We start from the raw sequence: 19,851 nt of genomic DNA on the forward strand, positions 1-19,851 counted from the left end.
AAAAAAAAGATCCATATCAGATGATGGATAACTGTAGTACTGCTGTATCTAATGCTGCATTTTCACAAATACAGTTAACACTGTTAAAACAAAAACTATATACTGTATAACTGCTTTCTGGAACGTCTGCTCCAAAGGTAAGAATCTAAATTTCATTTTTTATTTTATTTTACAATTTTATTTTAATATATTTAAATATAAAGTATATTTCTATTTTATCTCTTCCTTTCTTGCTCCCTCCATCTTCTTACACTCACTGAGACCTGGTTCCCTCCTGATTACACAGCTCCCGTGGCTGCCTTTTCCTGCCTTTTCCAGCATTTTCACGCATTACCCCTTATTCACTAGTCATGGTGGGGGAGTTGGATTACTCTTTGTTTCTATTGCCACTTCCAAGGTCCTTTTTTGAAGGTTCGCAATGAATGTGACAGACTTCCAGAACACTCTTCTTCCTTCCTCATTAAGTTCAATGCCTTGCTCACAGTCTTTCTTTCCTCTCCAAATCCTGCCTTCATAGTAGGGGCCTTGAACGCAAATATTCTTCCTCCCTCTACTTTTCTAGGTGTCTTACACCTTATACCCTCCCTTCCCTCCCCCCAATCCCACGTGTACTGCAATACAGTGACATTAGCGTCCTTGTTCTTCTTTCCATCTGACATTCCATCTCCAGATTCCAAGTACTTTCACTGGTTCTCCTTCATACTTGGAATGCTCTCCCTCAAAGGTTCCCTGGCTTTCTTCAAGTTTTTTCTGCAAGAAACATTTCCCCAGCCTCCTTAATCTTAAGGCCTTCTTTCTGAAATTACTACCCCTAACTTATCATGCATATATCATGTCTGCACAATGTCTTCCCCAATGGACTGTGAACAACTTGAGAACAAAACTTTTTATTTTTTTGCCTTTCTTTGTATCCCTGGCTACTACTTATACTGGCACAAAATAGGCATCAATAAATGTTAATTGAATGACTGATTGACAAGTGTGATCTGAGAGCTCCACTTTATTTCACTCATCTACTTCGAAGAAATGTCAATAAAATCAGCTTGCTATTTCTGCCACCATAGCTTTAGGTGATGTCCTCACATTAGGTGGCAGATGGGAGCAGTGAGAAGAAGGGTGGAAATGAGTTAATAGGAATTGGTGACACTGTCCAGGACCCCAGAGATACCGCCTACCTCAGAGCAAACCTCTAGAACTGAGATTCACAGCAATATGCTTGGTGAACCACTTCTAGAAGTAATTTTTACCACTCATGCTGCGGTTGTGTTGTCTTCTGTATGTTGCTATTGCATCTGTGTCACTAGGTACCATGAACTTTTCCTTTCCCTGGTGAGAGGGAGGAGGAGAGGCAAGGCAATAAAGGGACAGTTCCAACAGCTCATGATGCCAGCTGTCTTGTTATTTAGTTGTATTCACTCTGTAATAAGCCTTGATGAGAAACTGATCAAAAGAATTAGTATGAAAGTATTAAAGAGACCCCATATCATCTCAGATGTCTCTTACAAAACCATCACACAGGTAGTTAACAAAAAAAAAAAAAAAACAATGCCAAGACTGCCAGAATACTGTAAGTAGGTAAAAAGAATCTGATAATCATAGTTAGATGCTTATGTAAATTTGGCTGCTTAAAAAACAAACAAACAAACCCAACTCCTTTTTTTTTTTCTAGCTCCAAACTATTCTAATTGGGGGAGTGGGGAAGGTAGGGAAAGGAAATTCTGAAAAATTAATATGAGAAGTAAAATAAATCCTAGAAGGCATCATGTAATACAAACTTATATTTTCTATAGGTCATTCTGAATTGTGGGTAGGTGGAGGCCATCCAGTAGCATGGTACAGTAGCAAAAAAGGGGACTGTATTTAGAGTCAGAATATGTGGGTTTGAATTTGGCTATGCCATTTACTACGTGTGTCATTGGGCAAATCACTTAACCATTCTGAGCCTCAGCTTCTTCATCTATAAAATGATGGCTTCTAATATTCGATCGAGTTCTGAATCTAAAATGAACTAGGATTTCATTAGTAGAAGGAATTTATGATGTGGGAACTCCCTTTACAACACAGCACAGCAACTTCTCTGTAATTTCTGGGCTTAGGTGTTTGGGGAACCGTAAGGTTAAGCACAAGAGTCATCTAGATTCCAAAAGTCAAAGGTCATTTTAATTTCAAAGTCTACCTACTATATCATGCTGCTTTTCCATTCTCAAATGATTTTATATAATCAGAATTGAAGAATTCATCACCCTGAGTAATTTCTTGACATGTTTCCCCTTTCTACCAAAAAATATGCTGACTGAATACGACATATTATATATGAATATAATGATAAAAATCAATGCTTATACACCATCATCTTGAGAATGTATATAGAGAAAATAATGGTGAATCTTGGTACAGCCTGAAGATTACAAATTTACTACTGATTGTCATCAAGTATTGGGAAAGATAACAAGTACAAATCATGGCATCAAAAATTTAAAGTTAAATTTCTTACTGAACTAATTTTACAAAGGACTGAGATATTCCTTTTGTTCAAATTTGACTAAAAACATACCCCAAATTATTTGTGTCTATATGAAGAGATCTGATGATCAGCCTAACAAAGACAGTGCAGTGCAGTGCTGGGGTCAGAGGACTAGGCCCAAATCCTGTTTTTGACATTTACTACCTATGTGACCACAGAGAAATTACACAATTTCTCTAGGCTTTAGTCTCTTCATCTATAAAATGAGTAGTTGGACTAGATGTCTTCTAAGCCCCCTCTACGCCTAGATACATAAAACTAATATCTCACCTTATAAAGTATCTTATTTCAAGAGATTCAAAGAAGCTTAAGGGTGTGAGAGAGCAAGAACTTTTACAATATTCTTTTATTGAGGGGCAAACACAGCAAAGAGTTTAAGCTATGTGCTCTAATCGTACTGAAAATATGGTTATATATTCTACATAAAAATCCAGGATGCCACTTCCATCTTCTCTTCATTAATCAATCAATGCTTGCTATGATTATGAGAAGCAATGTGGCTTAATGGCAACAGCATTGGACTTAGAGAGTCAGGAAGAGTTAGATTTGAATCTTGCCATGAACCCCAGGTTACCTGTGACTCATAATGCTAACTCACCTCATAAATTGTGTTGTTCCTACATCCACAATTTTCTCACATGATTCACTTTTTCTCTACCCCCAGGTCCACCAGCCTAGTGTACATTCTTATCTTCTCTCACCTGGATTGGTCTCCTGCCTTAAATCTCCCCTCTCCAATCCAACCTGCACATAACTGCCAAAGTGATTATCCTAGAGTATAAGTCTAATCATGTCATTTCTCTACTCAGTAAACCCCATTAGCTCTTTATTGTCTTTAGGATAAAACATAAACTTCTTTGTTTGGCATTTAAAGCATTTTTACAACTTGGACCCAACCTACCTTTTTCCAGCCTTATTATATTATTTATAGTCCAAGGCAAACTGGCCTTTATACTTCTTCCTACAAATAATACTTCATGTCTCATCTCTTTGTGCCTTTGCACAGCTATATTCCCCTCCTTGCCCCTGCTCCTCTTGCCTGGAATTCACTCCCTCCTCATCTCTCCTCTTAAAATCAACCCTTGGGGCAGCTAGGTGGCGCAGTGGATAGAGCTCCGGACTTGAAGTCAAATCCAGAGTTCAAATTCGGTCTCAGACACGCAACACACAACACACAACACATACTAGCTGTGTGATCCTGGGCAAGTCACTTAACCCCAACTGCCTAGCGAAAAGCAAAAAATAAAAAATAAAAATATAACAAAAAAAATAAAACAAAACAAAAACAAAAACAAAGTCAACCCTTGCTTCCTTTAAAAATCAGTCTGCACACCCTTTTCTATACAGAGCCACTCTCCAGGAGCTGATGCCTTCCCTGCCAAAATGTTTTTTGCACTTATTTTACGTATATTGTATATATTCTTATTTAGGAACAGACTGTCTTTCCTAATACAATGTAAGCTTCTTGAGGGCAAGACACGGTTCATTTTTATGTTTGTACTGACCTTGGTCTGGTGGGTGGTAAGAGAGCTGAACAAATTCTTGCGCTGATTCATGAAATCACTTAAACTCTCAGTCTCAGTTTCCTTAGATATAAAATGGGGATAATCCTCAAAGTAATTACTTTACAGTATTTGTGAGGATCCAATGAGATAAAGCACAGAAGATGTTCGCGCACGTGGTGACTGTGGGCAAAGTACTGTCTGAGGCATTTCATCATGGCTCAAAGATCACAACTCAGCTTGGGGCCCAAGAGATTAGTGGAATCTACCACAGAGTGGAAGGAGAGAGAAAGGGAGCCTAGAACTGGCTAATTAGCTCGCATCACTTAGGCCAGGCTTACATCCAAAAGGGAAGTTTCCTGGGATGAACAGAAAACTAGTGTCCTCTCCATCACCAAAGAAAAAAAATTACCTTCTATTAATTTACACACATATACACATACACACACACATGCACACAAGCACACATGCACACAAGCACACATGCACACATGCACACATACATACACATATCCCATTGCCTTCTCTGAGGGAACACAAGCTCTTTGGGGAGAGATAATATTTCATTTTTGTCTAGCATATAGCAAGTGCTTAATAAATGCTTGTTGATTGTTTAGAGTTCTCACGTGGTTTAAAAAAATCTCCTTCTAGGACTTAACTCCCCCCAACTCCCCAACCCCACACACATATGTTGCATTCATAATTTAGGTGAGATGAGAGAGGAAGAAGAGTGTGAAGCAGGATAAATAAAATAAAGAGTAATAAATAAGTTGTCAAGTAGAAATGCAAGTAGAAACTACTACCTGGGGTTTACCTGTCTTCCTTTTTAAATGAACAAACCAGAGACTCATGAAGGACTCATAGCATTTTTTAGTGGCAATTGGGATTAAGTGACTTGCCCAGGGTCACACAGCTAGTTAAGTGTCTGAGGCTGGATTTGAACTCAGGTCCTCCTGACTTCAGGAAATGGCAAACTACTACAGCATCTTTCCAAGGTGTTCTCTATTGTGCCAACTATAAGGTCCTCCTGACTTCAGGAAATGGCAAACTACTACAACATCTTTCCAAAGTGTTCTCTAGCTGTCCCAACTCATAGCATTTTTAAATTTAAAAGGACTTAGAAATTATCTAGTCCAATTCACTCATTTTATACAAGAGGAAATGGAGGACCAAGGAAAGCCTACAGATTTATGGAGCTAGTTCCAATAAATTAATAGGAAGGAAGAATTGAATATGGAAAATGAAAATGGCAGCTCATATTTATGGAGTGCTTTGCAATTCACAAAGTTCTTTTCTCACAACAACCTGGTGTAATAAGTAGTGCCAGGATTACTGTCTTCATTTTTGTAAATAGAGAAACTAAGGCAAACTGACTGCCCAAGGTCACACAGTAAACGATGAAGCCAGTATGTCATTAGATCTCAAGTCCAGTGTTCTTTCTCCTATACTATAAAGAAGAGTTTCCCATTTGCAGTTTTTTTTTCCCATTTGCAGTTTTTCCCCCCTTATGGGGAAGGGAAAAGGAAGAGAATAAGTGTTTATATAGCACCTGTTATGTGCCAGGCATGGTGCTAAGCATTTTGTAAATATGATCTCATTTGATCCCCACAATAATGCTGGGTAGTAGGTGCTATTATTATCTCCATTTTACAGATGAAGAAACTGAGGCAAACAGATTAAGTGACTTGCCCAGGTCACACTGCTAGTAAGTATGTGAAGATGGATTTGTCCTCTGGTCTCCCTGACTCAAGGAGTAGTGCTGTATCTACTGTGTCACCTAGCTACTTATGAACCAAGCAAAGTAAATCAATGACAATTACTACTTTAATATTTTCTTTGTTGTTCAGGATATCCCTTTTGCTCAGGATAACCATATCCCTTATGGTTAATTTAGGATCATTTTAATTTTAAATTCTTCAGTCATTAAGCAATGATTTTAAACCTGGACCTGGAGTAAGGAAGAAAGGAGTAAGGACAGCTTCAGTTCAAATTCATCCTCAGACCCACTAACTGTATCACCTTGGGCAAGTCACTTAACTTCAGTTTGCCTTAAGCTGAAGATGCTGCTGTTGTTCAGTCTCATTCAGCTTTTTGTGACTCCATTTGGGGTTTTCTTGGCAGAGATACTGGAGTGGTTTGCCATTTCTTCTCCAGTTCATTTTACAGATGAGGAAACTGAAGCAAAGTGTTAGGTGACTTGTTTGGGATCACCCAGCTAGTAAATGTCTGAGGCCAGATTTGAATTCAGGAAGATGAGTCTTCCTGACTCCAGGTCAGGCACTCTAGTCACTGCACCACCTAGTTGCCCCAATTTACTAGAGAAGGAAATGGCAAACTACTACAGAATCCTTTCCAAGAATACCCCAAATGGGGTCAACAAAGAGACAGACACAACTGAACTACTGAAAAACAACAAGACAATTGTGATTTGTTTTTTTTTGTTTTGTTCTGGTTTTTTTTTTTGGTGAGGCAATTGGGGTTAAGTGACTTGCTCAGAGTCACACAGCTAATAAGTGTTATGTGTCTGAGGCCGGATTTGAACTCATGTCCTCCTGACTCCAGGGCCAGTGCTCTATCCACTATGCCACCTACCTGCTCAAATTGTGATTCTTTAGGCCCTCAAATGACTAAGTTTTGTAAGCAACATCATTCTTTTGCTAAGACAAGAGTCCTAGGGTCCAAGGATTTAAGGAGTCCATGAACTTGGATGAGAAAAAAACTGCATCTTTATTTTCACCAAACTCTAAATGAAATGTAGTATTTCCTTTTGTTATGAATGTAGGCAATAAACCACAATGACTCTGCCACCAAGAGAAATCACAAATCTTTTCATAACATATCACGGCTGCTAGATATATCTCAAGATATTATTTATGCTCATCACTACTTAAAAATTACTATAGTTATTATACCTCCTGCTAAATCATATATGGTTGCAGTCTTCTCATCGACTGACTGTATTTCAACACAACTGGCTTTCTGTACAATCCTATATATTTTATTTTATGCATTTAAAAACATTACTCTGAGAAGGGATCGATAGGCTCCACTAAACCAACAAAGTTCTATGACATAGAAAGGTTAAGAACCCCTAGGAAAGGGAATAAACATTGATATAGCACCTACTATGTGAAAGGTAATGTGCTAAGCCTTTTTTTTTTTAACAAATTATCTCATTTGATCCACACAACAATCCTGGGAGTTAAATGCTATTATTATCCCCTTTTGCAATTCACAGAGGCACAGAGAGGTTAAGTGACTTGCCCAGGGTCATAAAGTTAGAAAGCATCTGACACTGGATTTGAACTCAGGTCTTCTTGCCTTCACACCCAGCACTCTATCCACTGCACCACCTAGCTACCCAATTACCTACAAGTCTCTAAATACATAAATGGACTGTTAGTTATTTTTAAAATCTCTAAATGTAGGTTAAAATAAAATCATTCAACTATACTATCCCTCAAATGAGTTTGAAACTCACAAGGATTTCCAAATCTAAGACTAGGTAATAACAGAGTTTAAAGAAAATCAAGAAGTAAATTTGCCTTCTAAATAGAGTTCTAGATGGTTGATATATGACGAAAATTCATTGTTAATTTTTTTAGGGGAAAAGGAGGAGGAGATGAGAACAGTATGGAATAGAAAGAAATGAAATTAAGAAGGATGCTCTCAAGTCATGAAAACAAGAAAGGGAGTATCTATATTATAATGAATAAACTAGCATGTAATCATTAATTGGTGTGTTTTACAGACTGAAGTCACAAAGATAGGTAAGAGAATTATAGTAAAAAAAATTATATCATCTTTTATATTTTCATGTGTCTAAATTTAACCAGGAGGTATGGCACATAGATTCACAAATGTTTAAGATTTAGAATGAATTAGAGCAATTGCCAAAATAACTCCAAGTTAATATAAGTTCCTAATCGAAGGACTAAAGGTGAGATTTGTATTGGGCTAGAGTAAAGAACAGTGTCCTGCTGATCACCTACAATAGCCAGAAACACAGAGGTGAGAGGTTAAGGATCTTGAGATTGTAAGCTCCTCCATCAGACTGTAAGCTCCTTGAGGGCAGGGACCATCTTTTGCCTTTTTGTATTCCCAGCACTTAGCACAGTTTCTGGCACATAATAGGGGTTTAACAAATGTTTACTTGGTGGGTTTTTTTTTTTGAGGGGGAGAAAAACCACAATTCTCTCAAAGCAAGATATATATCCTATGCACACACATCTAATCTTACTTAACTGAATTATAAAATTGTTTTAACTTGAAAAATATTAAAATTATACTGAGTATATCCTGGGAGAAAGGGAAAAGCAGTAGTTAGAATTATCTCAATGCAATACTTGAAAATCCCTGAAACTGAGATTTATAATTTACTTGATAACCTGTTAACTTGTCAATGTAGGTTTGAGGGGGAAAAAAAACCTTAAACAGATTATCTTCTTTGAAATAAATACAGGTAAACACTTCAAGTGCTGTAAAAAGTTAATGTACAACACAGATAATGACAAGTTTAACTCAGATTGCCATTGAGGAATACAGAATTAATAAAAGCCATTACACAGATAAAAAGGAGAAAAAATTATCAAAAAATTTTATACAGGTGCTGAATTTTAATACTCTGATTTTTGGGGGGAAAACCAGAGGTGAACATAAAGATGAAGTTTCAATCTAAACCAAAAATCCAAACAAATTAGATTGAGAAAATGTAAAGTTATAGATGACATTAGTTTAAAAGAAGTCTCAGTTTTAAGATGAAATTCTACACTTTAACAAAAGCTTATTTACCTGATAATTCTCTGGGCAGCATATTGATGAAGTGAACGAAATTGTGCTGACATATTTGCTAAAGCTGCTAAACAATTTGTGTGAAGGTATTTGTCCTGTCAGAAAACAGAAATGAAAGACATACTTAGTTATATTTTATAAAAAGTGAATTATGGGAGAGGTGAGTCCAACCATGACCACATTTTACACCTGTCTACATTAGGGAAATAACTCTGAATTCATCAGCTGTGCTCATTTTCTCATTGCTAGGCATCTTGTTCACAAGAGTATTTCTACTGAGCACTTAAAGCTATCTGGAGGACTAATGTATACATAGCTAGCTTAAGGTACAAATTTTCCTTTTCTTCTTGAAATTTCCTATCCTCCTCCCACTCCACTTCCGCCCATTAGTACTTTTTTCTTGGGGCATTTCATTGCTGACACTTGATAAAGGCAAATTTCTTTTCTTAGTTCACCAGAGATATCCTACACCAAGTAGAATCTCTCACCATCCTTGACAAACATATTTAAATGATAAGCTACATTCTTTTCTCTAAGTTTAAAATTAATGCTTCACCCCAACTCTTCTGTTAGATCCTTTTGATCAAGTATTATTGATTAAAGATACTGAAGATCGCTGTTGAATAAAGGCACTATATACAGCCATTACTCCCAGGAAAGCAAAGAATCATAAAATACAATGGTCATGAGACAATCTTACTTTTTCATATTCTATTTCATGAAAGTATTACCATTTTAAAAATTCTAGCTTTACTTGGAGATGCAAAATGATAAACAAATTATGTCAAAGGAAAATGTTGTAAAATGCATACCCTTGTCCTTGTCATGTTGTACTGAATGGTTCTTATTACCACCAATATCAGAAGACTACCCAGTGAGATCTCTGTTAAAACCCGTTCTGAATACCAGGTAATATTTTTGAGTATCTGAAAAGGAAGGAAAAAAGTTAAATATAATGAGATTAAGAAAAGGAGGATTTTTAATGCCTAATTTTCCACTGGCTGTTGCTTTACTCAAGAGATTTAAATATGTGAACAACATTTGTGTTTAAAAGTAGGTTTGTATTACAGCATTAAAGAGAATTAGGATGGTATTGTACAACTTAGGATTTTTGACAGTTTTTGCTTTCTTGCTCCTACTCAAATAACTGAAATAAAAAGCTGAAAATAAGAGGATATTACGAATGAGCATATTAAGATTGTCTAGTTTGGACTAAACTTAAAATTAAATATGTTGTCTTTCCCATTGACTGAAGCTATATAGCTTGACATGATTTCTCAAGTTGTTTTTCTGCTCCATAATCGTATACAGGCATATCAAAGCTAATACTGTCCTAATTTATGTTATAATAGATGCATTAAACACAAGCCCCATCATAAAGTCATGCAGTCGATCACTCATTTATGACATTTCTACAGTACTGACAGTCCCATGCAACATCATTTCACCTAAAGGTATTGTGCTTTCATGGAACCAATTAACAAGGTCAGGCAGAGCATGCCTGGACACTCTTTTCTTAATTATGAAGACTCCTTTAATAGAAAAGTTCTGGGAAGAAAATGAGGAAAAGAATGATAGTTAAGTCACATTAAAATAGGTTCTCAGTTGTAGGAACAGGTTTATGATGTATTAACAAAGTGTTTTTCTTAAAATATTGCTTCAAAATATTTTCTCTAGACCAAATCACTTTAAAATTAGCAAGGATATACAGAGGAATAAAATACACTGGCAAAATCCTTTGATCATCATTATACATACCTCTATCCAAAATATAAGGAATTAACTTGTATATACAAGTTTTATTTAAATGGAAATGAAAAAACATGGTCTTTGTCCATCATACTCACAATGATGCTAGTAAAAGCACTAACCTGACCCCCACCCCCTAGGGGAAGATGCAGATCCATTTCCCTCTGTAACATTCCTTAAAGAGTGTGAGCTTCTCTACTCATCTACCATTAACACTCCTTTGGCTTCTCCCTTATCCTGGAACTTACCAATCACTGCCCCATCAGTGAGAGAAAACTGTCTTTCCTCCTTCAGATTTCTTATCTGCATACCTCTCAGCCCTACTTCACACATATCCCAATGCAACACTGTCTATCTCTTTCACTATATTCTCTGAAATTCTCATTTCTCTTTATCTTGGACTTCTTTTCTCTCATATTCCTTCAATCTATTAGTCTTTGCTGAGACCTAGCTCTCATCTAATGACATTGCATCACTGGCTTTCACCTCCAACATGGGCTGTATCTTCTCTCATAGTCATGGACAAAATGTTCTTTCAGGGAATGTAGGAATATTCCCCACTCCCTGTTGTCAGTTCTAGCTCTGCCTTTGCCTCCTTAACTCAGCAACTCTTCCTCCAGTGAAGGCCACTCAAACAAAATTTTCCACTCAATTCAAATTATAGTAGCTACAGTAGATTGACGCCCCACCCCCCACCCCAGGTCATCCTGTCTCCTTACTTAAAGAGTTCAGTACCTGGCTCAACATCTTCCCATTCTTCCCAACACCTCCCCTTACACTAGAGGGCTTCTTCCCTGAAACTCCTTAACCTTCCAATTCCTAAGCCTCCTTAAAATCCCATGACCTTCACTCTACCTCAGTCACTTATACCAATGTTCACACATTCGATCTTGCCAATACCTAATTAGCCACATGTGTTTCACTTTCCTAATTAGAACCTCCTAACATTCCATCTCTCCTTATGCTTCACCTCTCCCCAGGCCTGTTCTTGGTCCTCAGTGAAACTCTACTTCCTCTATCCTGGCACTATCTTAGGTTAGTGCTCCTAACTGTGATATCCCTTTCCTCCCTTTCCAACCTCAAACCAACAGAAATCCATTTCAGATCTACACAGTCATTTGCTTTTGTCTCTCTTTTTCTTTGTCCTATTGCTTCTATTCTCTTGCCAAACCTCAGTCCTAGTTTACTCCTAACATCCACAACCTCCAATTGAACTTACAAGCTGCTGAATACAGCTGAAGTCTCACAACAGTGTTCATGAGGAACATTACAAAATCATGTTATCGAACCTCAAATGAAGCAAGGCAGTCCAGTCTTTTATAACTCCCTAATTAATTCCCTATCTCACTTTCCTTGGAGGATATTCCAGATTTTCTCTCCCTTTATCAAACTTCCCATACTTCCACCTCAGCTGAGGACCTTGGCTCATACTTTTTTGAGAATTTTGAGGCCATTTGACTTGAGCTCTCTTCCATGTTCTTTATCTCAAAAACTCCTTAACATAATTTTCCACTTTTTCATCCTTTTTCTCAGGCTCTAATAAAGAGGTGGCTCTTTTTGCTAAGGCCAGTTCTTCTACATATACGTGTAATACCATCCTCTCCCATCTTCTCTAGCAGATTTCATCCTCAATTATCCCCCTTTTCTATAAAATCTTCAACTTTTTCATTATCTTTCCCCCTAAATTCTCCCCCTTTCCAAATTTCCCTATTATTGTCAAGGAGAAAACCACTCTCCTAGCTCCCCAGCCTTAAAACCTAAGTATCATCCTCAACTTCTCACTCTCATCCTCATATTCAATGTTACAAATGCCGAGGCATATTGGTTTCATCTTTGTAATATCTCTACTCTATACCTTCTCTCCTGCCACTCCGCTCATGAGGTACAGGTCCTCATCAACTCATACTTGGATTATTGCAATAGCCTGCTGGCGGGTCTGACTGCCACAAATCTTTCCCCAACTCCAATCTATCTTCCATTCAGCTGCCAAAGTGATTTTCTTAAAGCACAGCTCCAACCATGGCACCTTCATACTCAATAAACTCCAATGGCTCCCTATCACCTTTGGGATCAAATACAAAATTCTCTGTATTTTGCCTAAATATTCCTGGGAATTTTCAATTTTTTTAAGGAGGTAACCAGGGAATTTTTCAACTTCCATTTTGCCCTTTGATTCTAAGATATCTGGGCCATTTTATGATTTCTTGAAATATGATACTTAGGCTCAATTTTGGCTCATGACTTTCATTAAGTACCGTGATTCTTAAATTATCTCTCCTTGATCTGCTTTCCAGGTTAGCTATTTTTCCTATGAGATATTTCACATTTTCTTCTTTTTTTTTCAGTCTGTTGATTTTGTTTTATTTCTTGATGTCTCATGAAGTCATCATCTTCCATTTAGTCAATTCTAATTTTCATGGAGTTATTTTTTTCAGTAATGTTTTGCACCTTTTTTTTGTTGTTCAGTGGTTTCCAACTCTTCGTGACCCCATTTGGGTTTTCTTGGCAAAGATACTGGAGTGGTTTGCCATTTTCTTCTCCATGGACCTTTTTTATTTCCAACTAAGCTATTAATTCTCTTTTCAAATCTTTCTTCCATAGCTCTTATATGGCTTTAAAATAATTTTTTGCTCTTTTTTTTTAAACCTTTAACTTTTTTAGGAATTTTTGTTGGGCTTGTGGCCAATCTGTAATTTTTCTTTGAGGCTTTCCTTGTAGATATTTTAGTCATTCCCTCTTTCTGTATTTGTATCTTGAGCTTCCCTGTCTCCATAGTAGTTGTTTATGTCTGGTTCATTTTGTTGTTTGTTCATTCTTCCCACTTACTTCTTGACTTTGCAGTTTATGTTAGTGTTAGGCTCTGCACTCTAATGGAGGGGATGTCTGCCTTGAGCTTCTGTCCTTTTAGACCCTTCCGCTGCTTTCACAGCTCAGTCTGGGGGACTGAAAGCTTTCAGTGTTTCCAAAATGGTGGGATCTGGGGAAAAGTCTATTCACTGCCCTCTTTCACTGAGCTCTGCAAGTTCCTGACCCAGGTTTGGGTCTCTTTGCTTGTGTGCAGTTGAATTTCAACAGACCCCTGCTGGACTCAAGTCACTCTAAGCTACTGCAGTGCAGTTAACTACTGAACTGCTGACTCCCCTTTGATCTGGCACTCTTGACTTGGTCGTTGCACTCCAGGCTTATGTGCTGGGTTAAAGGCTAGAACTGAGTCACTGCTCTGTTTCTGGACAGCTAGGTTTTCAGAATTTGTTCCTTGCTTGATACACAGTTAGGGCTAAGGTCCATGCTTGGTTGGCTCATGACCCCTCCTTCATGCCCTGAATCTGTGACCTGAAAATGAGTAGTAGGCAAGAGAGCTGTTAAGTGGCACTTGTTCCTGTACTCAGTGCTACTTCAGGGATTCCTTGAGATTTCTTTCCGCTCTGGTGCTTCCTGTCCTGGTGCTCTGTCTCAGCTTGCTTTTCATCTCTGTGTGTGGGAATGCTCCCTGTCTCTGCTGCTCAGCATCTGCCTCCAGATGGGGCTCAAACAGTTCTACCTGAGCATTGCCTGGGTGTAACCTACACCCATCTCTTACTTTGGATCTAAGTGTGCTTTGTCTTCTACCCTTCAGAGCTTCTGTTAGATTCTAAAAGTCTTTTTTCTGTAGTCCTGGACCAGACAGAATTTCTAACTGTTTTGCTTTGATTTTCCATATCACTGCTCCTTTGGGTATCTTTTTATATTCTTACTAGGGTGTTTGTGGGGGATATAGGCTCATCTGGGTCCTAATGGACCACCATCTTGCCACCTACACGGTTTAAGTTTTGAGTGTATACTGGTAGACTAGCTTGGTAGACTACCTGGGCAGCTAGATGGCGCCGTAGTGCCCAAAGCACTGGGCCTGGAGCAAATTAGACCTGAGTTCAAATGTGACCTCAGACACTTCCTAGCTGTGTAACCCTGGGCAAGCCATTCACCTCTGTTTGCCTCAGTTTTCTCATATACAAAATGGGTATAATAATAGTACCTCCCTCACATGGTGTTTGAGAGGATTAAATGAGATAATAATTATAAAGCACTTAGCACAGTGCCTGGCACATAATAGGCACCATCTAAATGTTAGCTTCTATATTTAAAGGTTGAATAATTTCCAGATATTTTAAAATTATTTTGAATGAGATTTCTATAATACCTTTCTAGTTTTTGTTATGGCTACATAAAATGTCGATAATTTTTGTTTTTTTATAAATTCATTTTATATCTCATTGCTTAAATGAAGTTATTAATGGCATCTATTTAGTTTTTGTGCTGATTTGAGTTTTTTTTTAGGTAAATCATCATGTAATATGCAAAAAGTGATAACTTTATCTTTCCATTAATAATCTTATTATGCCTTTAGTTTATTTCTCGTATTACTGCTACCACTAACATTTCCAGAACTATGTTAAATAACAGAGAGGAACATACTTGCTTTAACCTTATATTTACTGAAAACGAGATTAATTTTCCCAAAAACACTGATGTCATGTATTCAGTCACCAACTCAAAAACCTTCAATGACTGCCTGCTAGTCCCAAAACCTTAGGCCTAGCACTCCAGGTCCTCTATGATTTTCATTCTAAGCTACCACCTTCCAGTCTTTTCAATCTTTGGGAGTCAGCTTAGTGTAGGCAGCCCTGCCCAAGGAAGAAAAGAACACCGTAGATAGGAAATCTAGATTTAGTCTCATCTCTACCACTAGCTAATTATGTGATGTTAAGGAAGCCATATAAATTCTATGAACCTCTTTTGTCATCTGTAAAAAAATAAGATTTGAATCTCTGAGGTTCTTTCCAATTCTAAAATTCTATGTGATTCTGCATATATGAATTTGCATAGCCATTGGGAAATGTAAAAAGCAAAAAAAAAAAATTAAAAATTTTCATTTAGTAGAATATTTTGCATAAAGAAATAAGAATATACTGAATTCAGTGCAAAAGTAATTGAAATTTATGAGTCTATTATTCACTGATTCAAGACTAGATAATATTTAAGAATATTAGAGTTTAGAACTCAAAAGAATCTTAGATCATATGAATTCCAACCTGTTAATTTTGTATATGGGGAACCTGAAGTGAGTCCCAGAGAAATTAAGTAACCTGTCCAATGTTTTAGAATTGGGGCCAGAACCCAGGGTTCCTGATTCCTCACCTAATTTTTTTTTTCCATGTTGACACTTTTAGGAAAGGGCAGTCAATTACAAGCAGGAAAAAGCAGTGGTTTTTAGCATTCCCCCACAACAGCTTACTATATTTCTGCTGATGAAATCAAGCTCCAACAGTTCAAGTTGGGATTCAGAGTGAATTTATCAATTTGATTGGTCCCATTCTTATACATTTTTTTCATCTCACAACTTAAGCCATCTTGGATTAATCTATTTTGTATTAATACTTTGGAAGTATTCTACAAGAAATAGAAACAAGCACAATCATGCTCAGTAATGTGGGTAAAAGGGGACATTATTAAATGTGTTGTGAATAATAAAATAATGGGATTGATCCTCATTTACAGTTCAGCACATTCATCACTGCTTTCTACTTTGGTGCACTCTGAATATGTAATGGGAAGGGAGCAAATGTTTTAAATCAACTTGTTCTTATAGTTTTACTATGGAAATTATGAATCAGTATAATTTGAATTTTAGAAAAACCTCTTATTCTACTACAAATATAGAAGTACTTTTTCAGAATATTTTGATTTACTTTATTCAGTTCAATTTTAGCTAATTCAAGTAACAGGGCCACATTTTTTCCAATGGGGTATTATTCCACAATAAATCAATCAACCAATAAATGTTTATTAAATACCTACTATATATCAGGCACACTGCTAAGCTTTGGAGGTACAAAAGAAAAAAAGCTCTCTCAAGGAGCTTATATTCAAGCAGCTAAAAACATCTATATGAGCTATCTTTCTCTTTAGAAAATGAAATCCTTATGAGCAGTGATTGTCTCGTATCCCCAGTACATAGCTCAGTGCTTTGCTCAAACACGTAATAAATGACTTTTCATTCATTCATTCTAGTAGTGAGATGCGTATGGATACATGTAAGCACAAGTTACATACAAACTAAATACAAGGTAACCTGAGGAAAGAAGGTACAGGCAGATGGGAGAACACAGAAAGAAGGAGGAGCCTGAGCTGAATCTTAAAAGACCCAGAGATCCCAGGAAGTTGAGATGAAGAGAGTGGGCACTCAAGGTCTGGGGGATAGCAAGTGAAAAACAAGGAGATACAAGGAGTATTATGTCTGAGGAAGGCTAGTAAGGAAGGAAAATAACATGTAAAAAGACTGAAAAGTTAGAAAAGGGCCACGTTGAGGGGGCAGCAAGGTGGCAGGTGGCGCAGTGGATAGAGCACCAGCCCTGAAACCAGGAGGACCTGAGTTCAAATCTGGCCTCAGACCAAACACTTGACACTTACTAGCTGTGTGACCCTGGCCAAGTCACTTAACTTCAACTGCCTTTAAAAAAAAAAAAAAGGCTACGTTGTGAAGGCTCTTAAATGCCAAAAAAGGAATTTGTCTTAATCCTGAAGGTAATAGGAAGCCCTTAGAGTTTACTGAGTAAAGAGTGACATGATTGGACATATGCTTTAGGAAATCCATTCTGGAATCTGTATAGTGGGCTGATTGGAGTAAGGGGACTCCTGAAGCAGGGAAACCAATTAAGAGAGAAGAGAGGCAATGAGGACCTGAACATGGGGTAACAGCTATGTAACTGAATAGTAAGTACATAAATGAGAAATTGTGTGGAGAAGCAAACAAGATTTGCAACTATTTGGATATGTGGGGTGAAAGTGAAGATTTGAAGATGATGTCAATGTTGAAAACCTGTTGCCTAGAAGCATCTTAGTGCCCTTACCAGTATAAGGGAATATTTTGGGAAGTATGGATTTTGGGGAAAAGATAATGAATACTGTTTTAGACATGTTGAATCCGAGATAACTATGAGATATTTAGTTTAAAATATACAGTAGGTAGTTGGTAAAGTGGCACAGGAGAGAAACCAGGGCTAGCTTTATAGATAAGGGAAATCATCTGCGGAAGGATATTTGAACCCATGGGAGCTGATGTGATCACCATGTAAGAAAGTATAGAGAAAAAATGAAATAAGAGAGTCCAAAACAGAGGCTTGGGGTATTCCAATAGTTAGGAGGCAAAATAAGGATGAAGATTCTGCAAAGCAGACAGAGAAGGAATGGTTGAACAGGTAGTAGAGTAACCAAGAGAGCAGTGTCACAAAAACCCAGAAAGGATGGAGAATCTAAAGTGAGAGAAGTCACTGGTGTCAAACGCTGCAGAGAAGTTAAGTAATATGATGACTGAGAAAAGGCCATTAGATTCGGGAATTAAGCTATCATTGGCAATTTGGAATGAATAGTTTCAATTGAGTAATAAGGTCAGAAATAAGATTATAGAGGGTTTAGGTAAAAATGAGAATGAAGAAAGTAGAAATACAAACAGATGAAGCTTTTTGAAGGAGTTTATCTAAGAAGGGGCAGAGATGCATAGGAGGACGGCAAGTGGAGATGGTAGAAGCGGTGAGGGTTCTCTAAGAATGAGAAACGTGAATTCATCTGTAGGGGACAGGTAAGAAACCAGCAGACAGGAGAGACTAAAGATGAGAGAGAAAAAAAGGGGTGTGGGGGGGAGTCCACAATATATTCTGGAGAAGATGGGAAAGTATGGTGACAGAGGCATTTGTAGAGGGACAAAGGTGAAGAAACTGTGGGATATTGTTGGGGCATGTGAAATGAAAAAAAAATAGAGAAGAGGGAGTTCTCAGCTAAGGTCTCGGATTTTCTTAGTAAAGAACGAGGAAAGGTACTCAAATGAAGGTGGGGGGTGGGGAGAGGAGAAGGATGTTGTAGAAGGTTTGAGAAGAGAAAGTCTGGAACAGCTGCTACAGTATAATAGAGAATTACGGAAGAATGGATGACCTGCCTTGCATCAGTGAGGGTTCAGTTGTGACCAGACAACATAAATTTGTAGTGAACCAAGTCAGCAAAGTTGAGTAACTTCTTCCAGCTCTGTTCAATATCATGTGTGTAGGAGGGCAGGATTGGCTGGTAAGCACAATGTAGGGTTGGTATTTGACAAAGTGTGAGTAGCAACAAGGCAAGGCCTGGGACTTGAGAGAAGATAATGTAGAGTTGAAATGCTTCACTAGGGGGTTGAGATTATGTATCCAGAGTAGGAGTAATGGACTGAGAAAGTAATGAAGGGTAGAAGACTTAGATGTCACTTTGAGGACAAAGAATAAATCAGGGTAGAAAAAAATCATGGAGAAAGCATGTTTGCTTACTTTCTTTTACTCAATTTCATCCTGCTAGTCTATTCATGCCACTTATCCAAAACAACTCCCTTTTCGATGTTCATATCATTTAGATGGTTTGATCCTCCTTTGAGTCACTGTACAAATTTTTTAATCTTCTAATTTGCTGATAGTTTTTCTGTTGCCAAGCAGTCCAAAACTGTAAGGAAGTATTACAATATACTCTGAGAAAAAAGACCAGCTGGTCTGATAGGTTTTCTCTGTACATTTTTCTCTACTTATAAAATAGGAACAATACTATTTGCAATACCTACATCACCAGGCTGCAGTACTAAAGAAATATGAGAGCTGACTATTAATTATGATTTGAAAGATTAGAATAAATAAGATGAAAACTATCACAGTTCCCTAGTTCGCTCCTCACTACTTACAGCTTTCCCTTCATTTTCTTTTCATTGGAAACATGCATTTGTTATCTTTCACCATGAGGGAATAGCCCCAATGGAAAGAGAAAGCTACATGCTACCAGGTAAGATTTATCCCGTCCAGTCCTACAAATCTCTAAAGACATGGGAAGAAGCTACAGAAAGAGTATTAGAGGTGGTAAGAGAGAGAGAGAATTTTTTATAGATATTTCTCCTTGTCTTAATATCTGCCTTATTTTATTACCTGTGAATATTATGAATATAAAAATGTCAAAATGTCTTTTTTTGGGTCCATTTAAAACTGAAGGCTTCAAATAGTTATGTTACATATTATGTTGATAGATATATATGTATATATATAGATATATGTGTGTGTGTGTGTATGTATATATATATGTATATAATATGACTAAGCATTGTCCTAGAACCTTGTTTCCCTATTTATATGAACATCTATTCTGACATTGATATGAATTTGGTGTGAAATTCTCTTCAAAAGGTTAAATTCTTGATAAGGTGTCAACTCATATAAATGATGAATGAGTCGATGATAAAGCACT

General features: G+C 37.3%; 1 protein-coding gene across 2 annotated transcripts in view; it reads right to left on the bottom strand.

The window, feature by feature from the left end:
* DYM (dymeclin) overlaps window positions 1–19,851 on the bottom strand; it is a 559,394-nt gene that overhangs the window by 263,115 nt on the left and 276,428 nt on the right. For both annotated transcript variants that reach the window (XM_027868956.1, XM_027868957.1), the window contains exons 12-13: window positions 9,630–9,743; window positions 8,818–8,912 (exon numbers count right to left, since the gene is read on the bottom strand). In XM_027868956.1, the coding sequence (XP_027724757.1) occupies window positions 8,818–8,912; window positions 9,630–9,743 (209 nt within the window). The remainder of the gene's footprint in view (window positions 1–8,817; window positions 8,913–9,629; window positions 9,744–19,851) is intronic.

The sequence above is a fragment of the Vombatus ursinus genome, unplaced genomic scaffold (assembly GCF_900497805.2).
Source record: "Vombatus ursinus unplaced genomic scaffold, bare-nosed wombat genome assembly UNPS02014791.1, whole genome shotgun sequence".
Taxonomy (NCBI): domain Eukaryota; kingdom Metazoa; phylum Chordata; class Mammalia; order Diprotodontia; family Vombatidae; genus Vombatus; species Vombatus ursinus.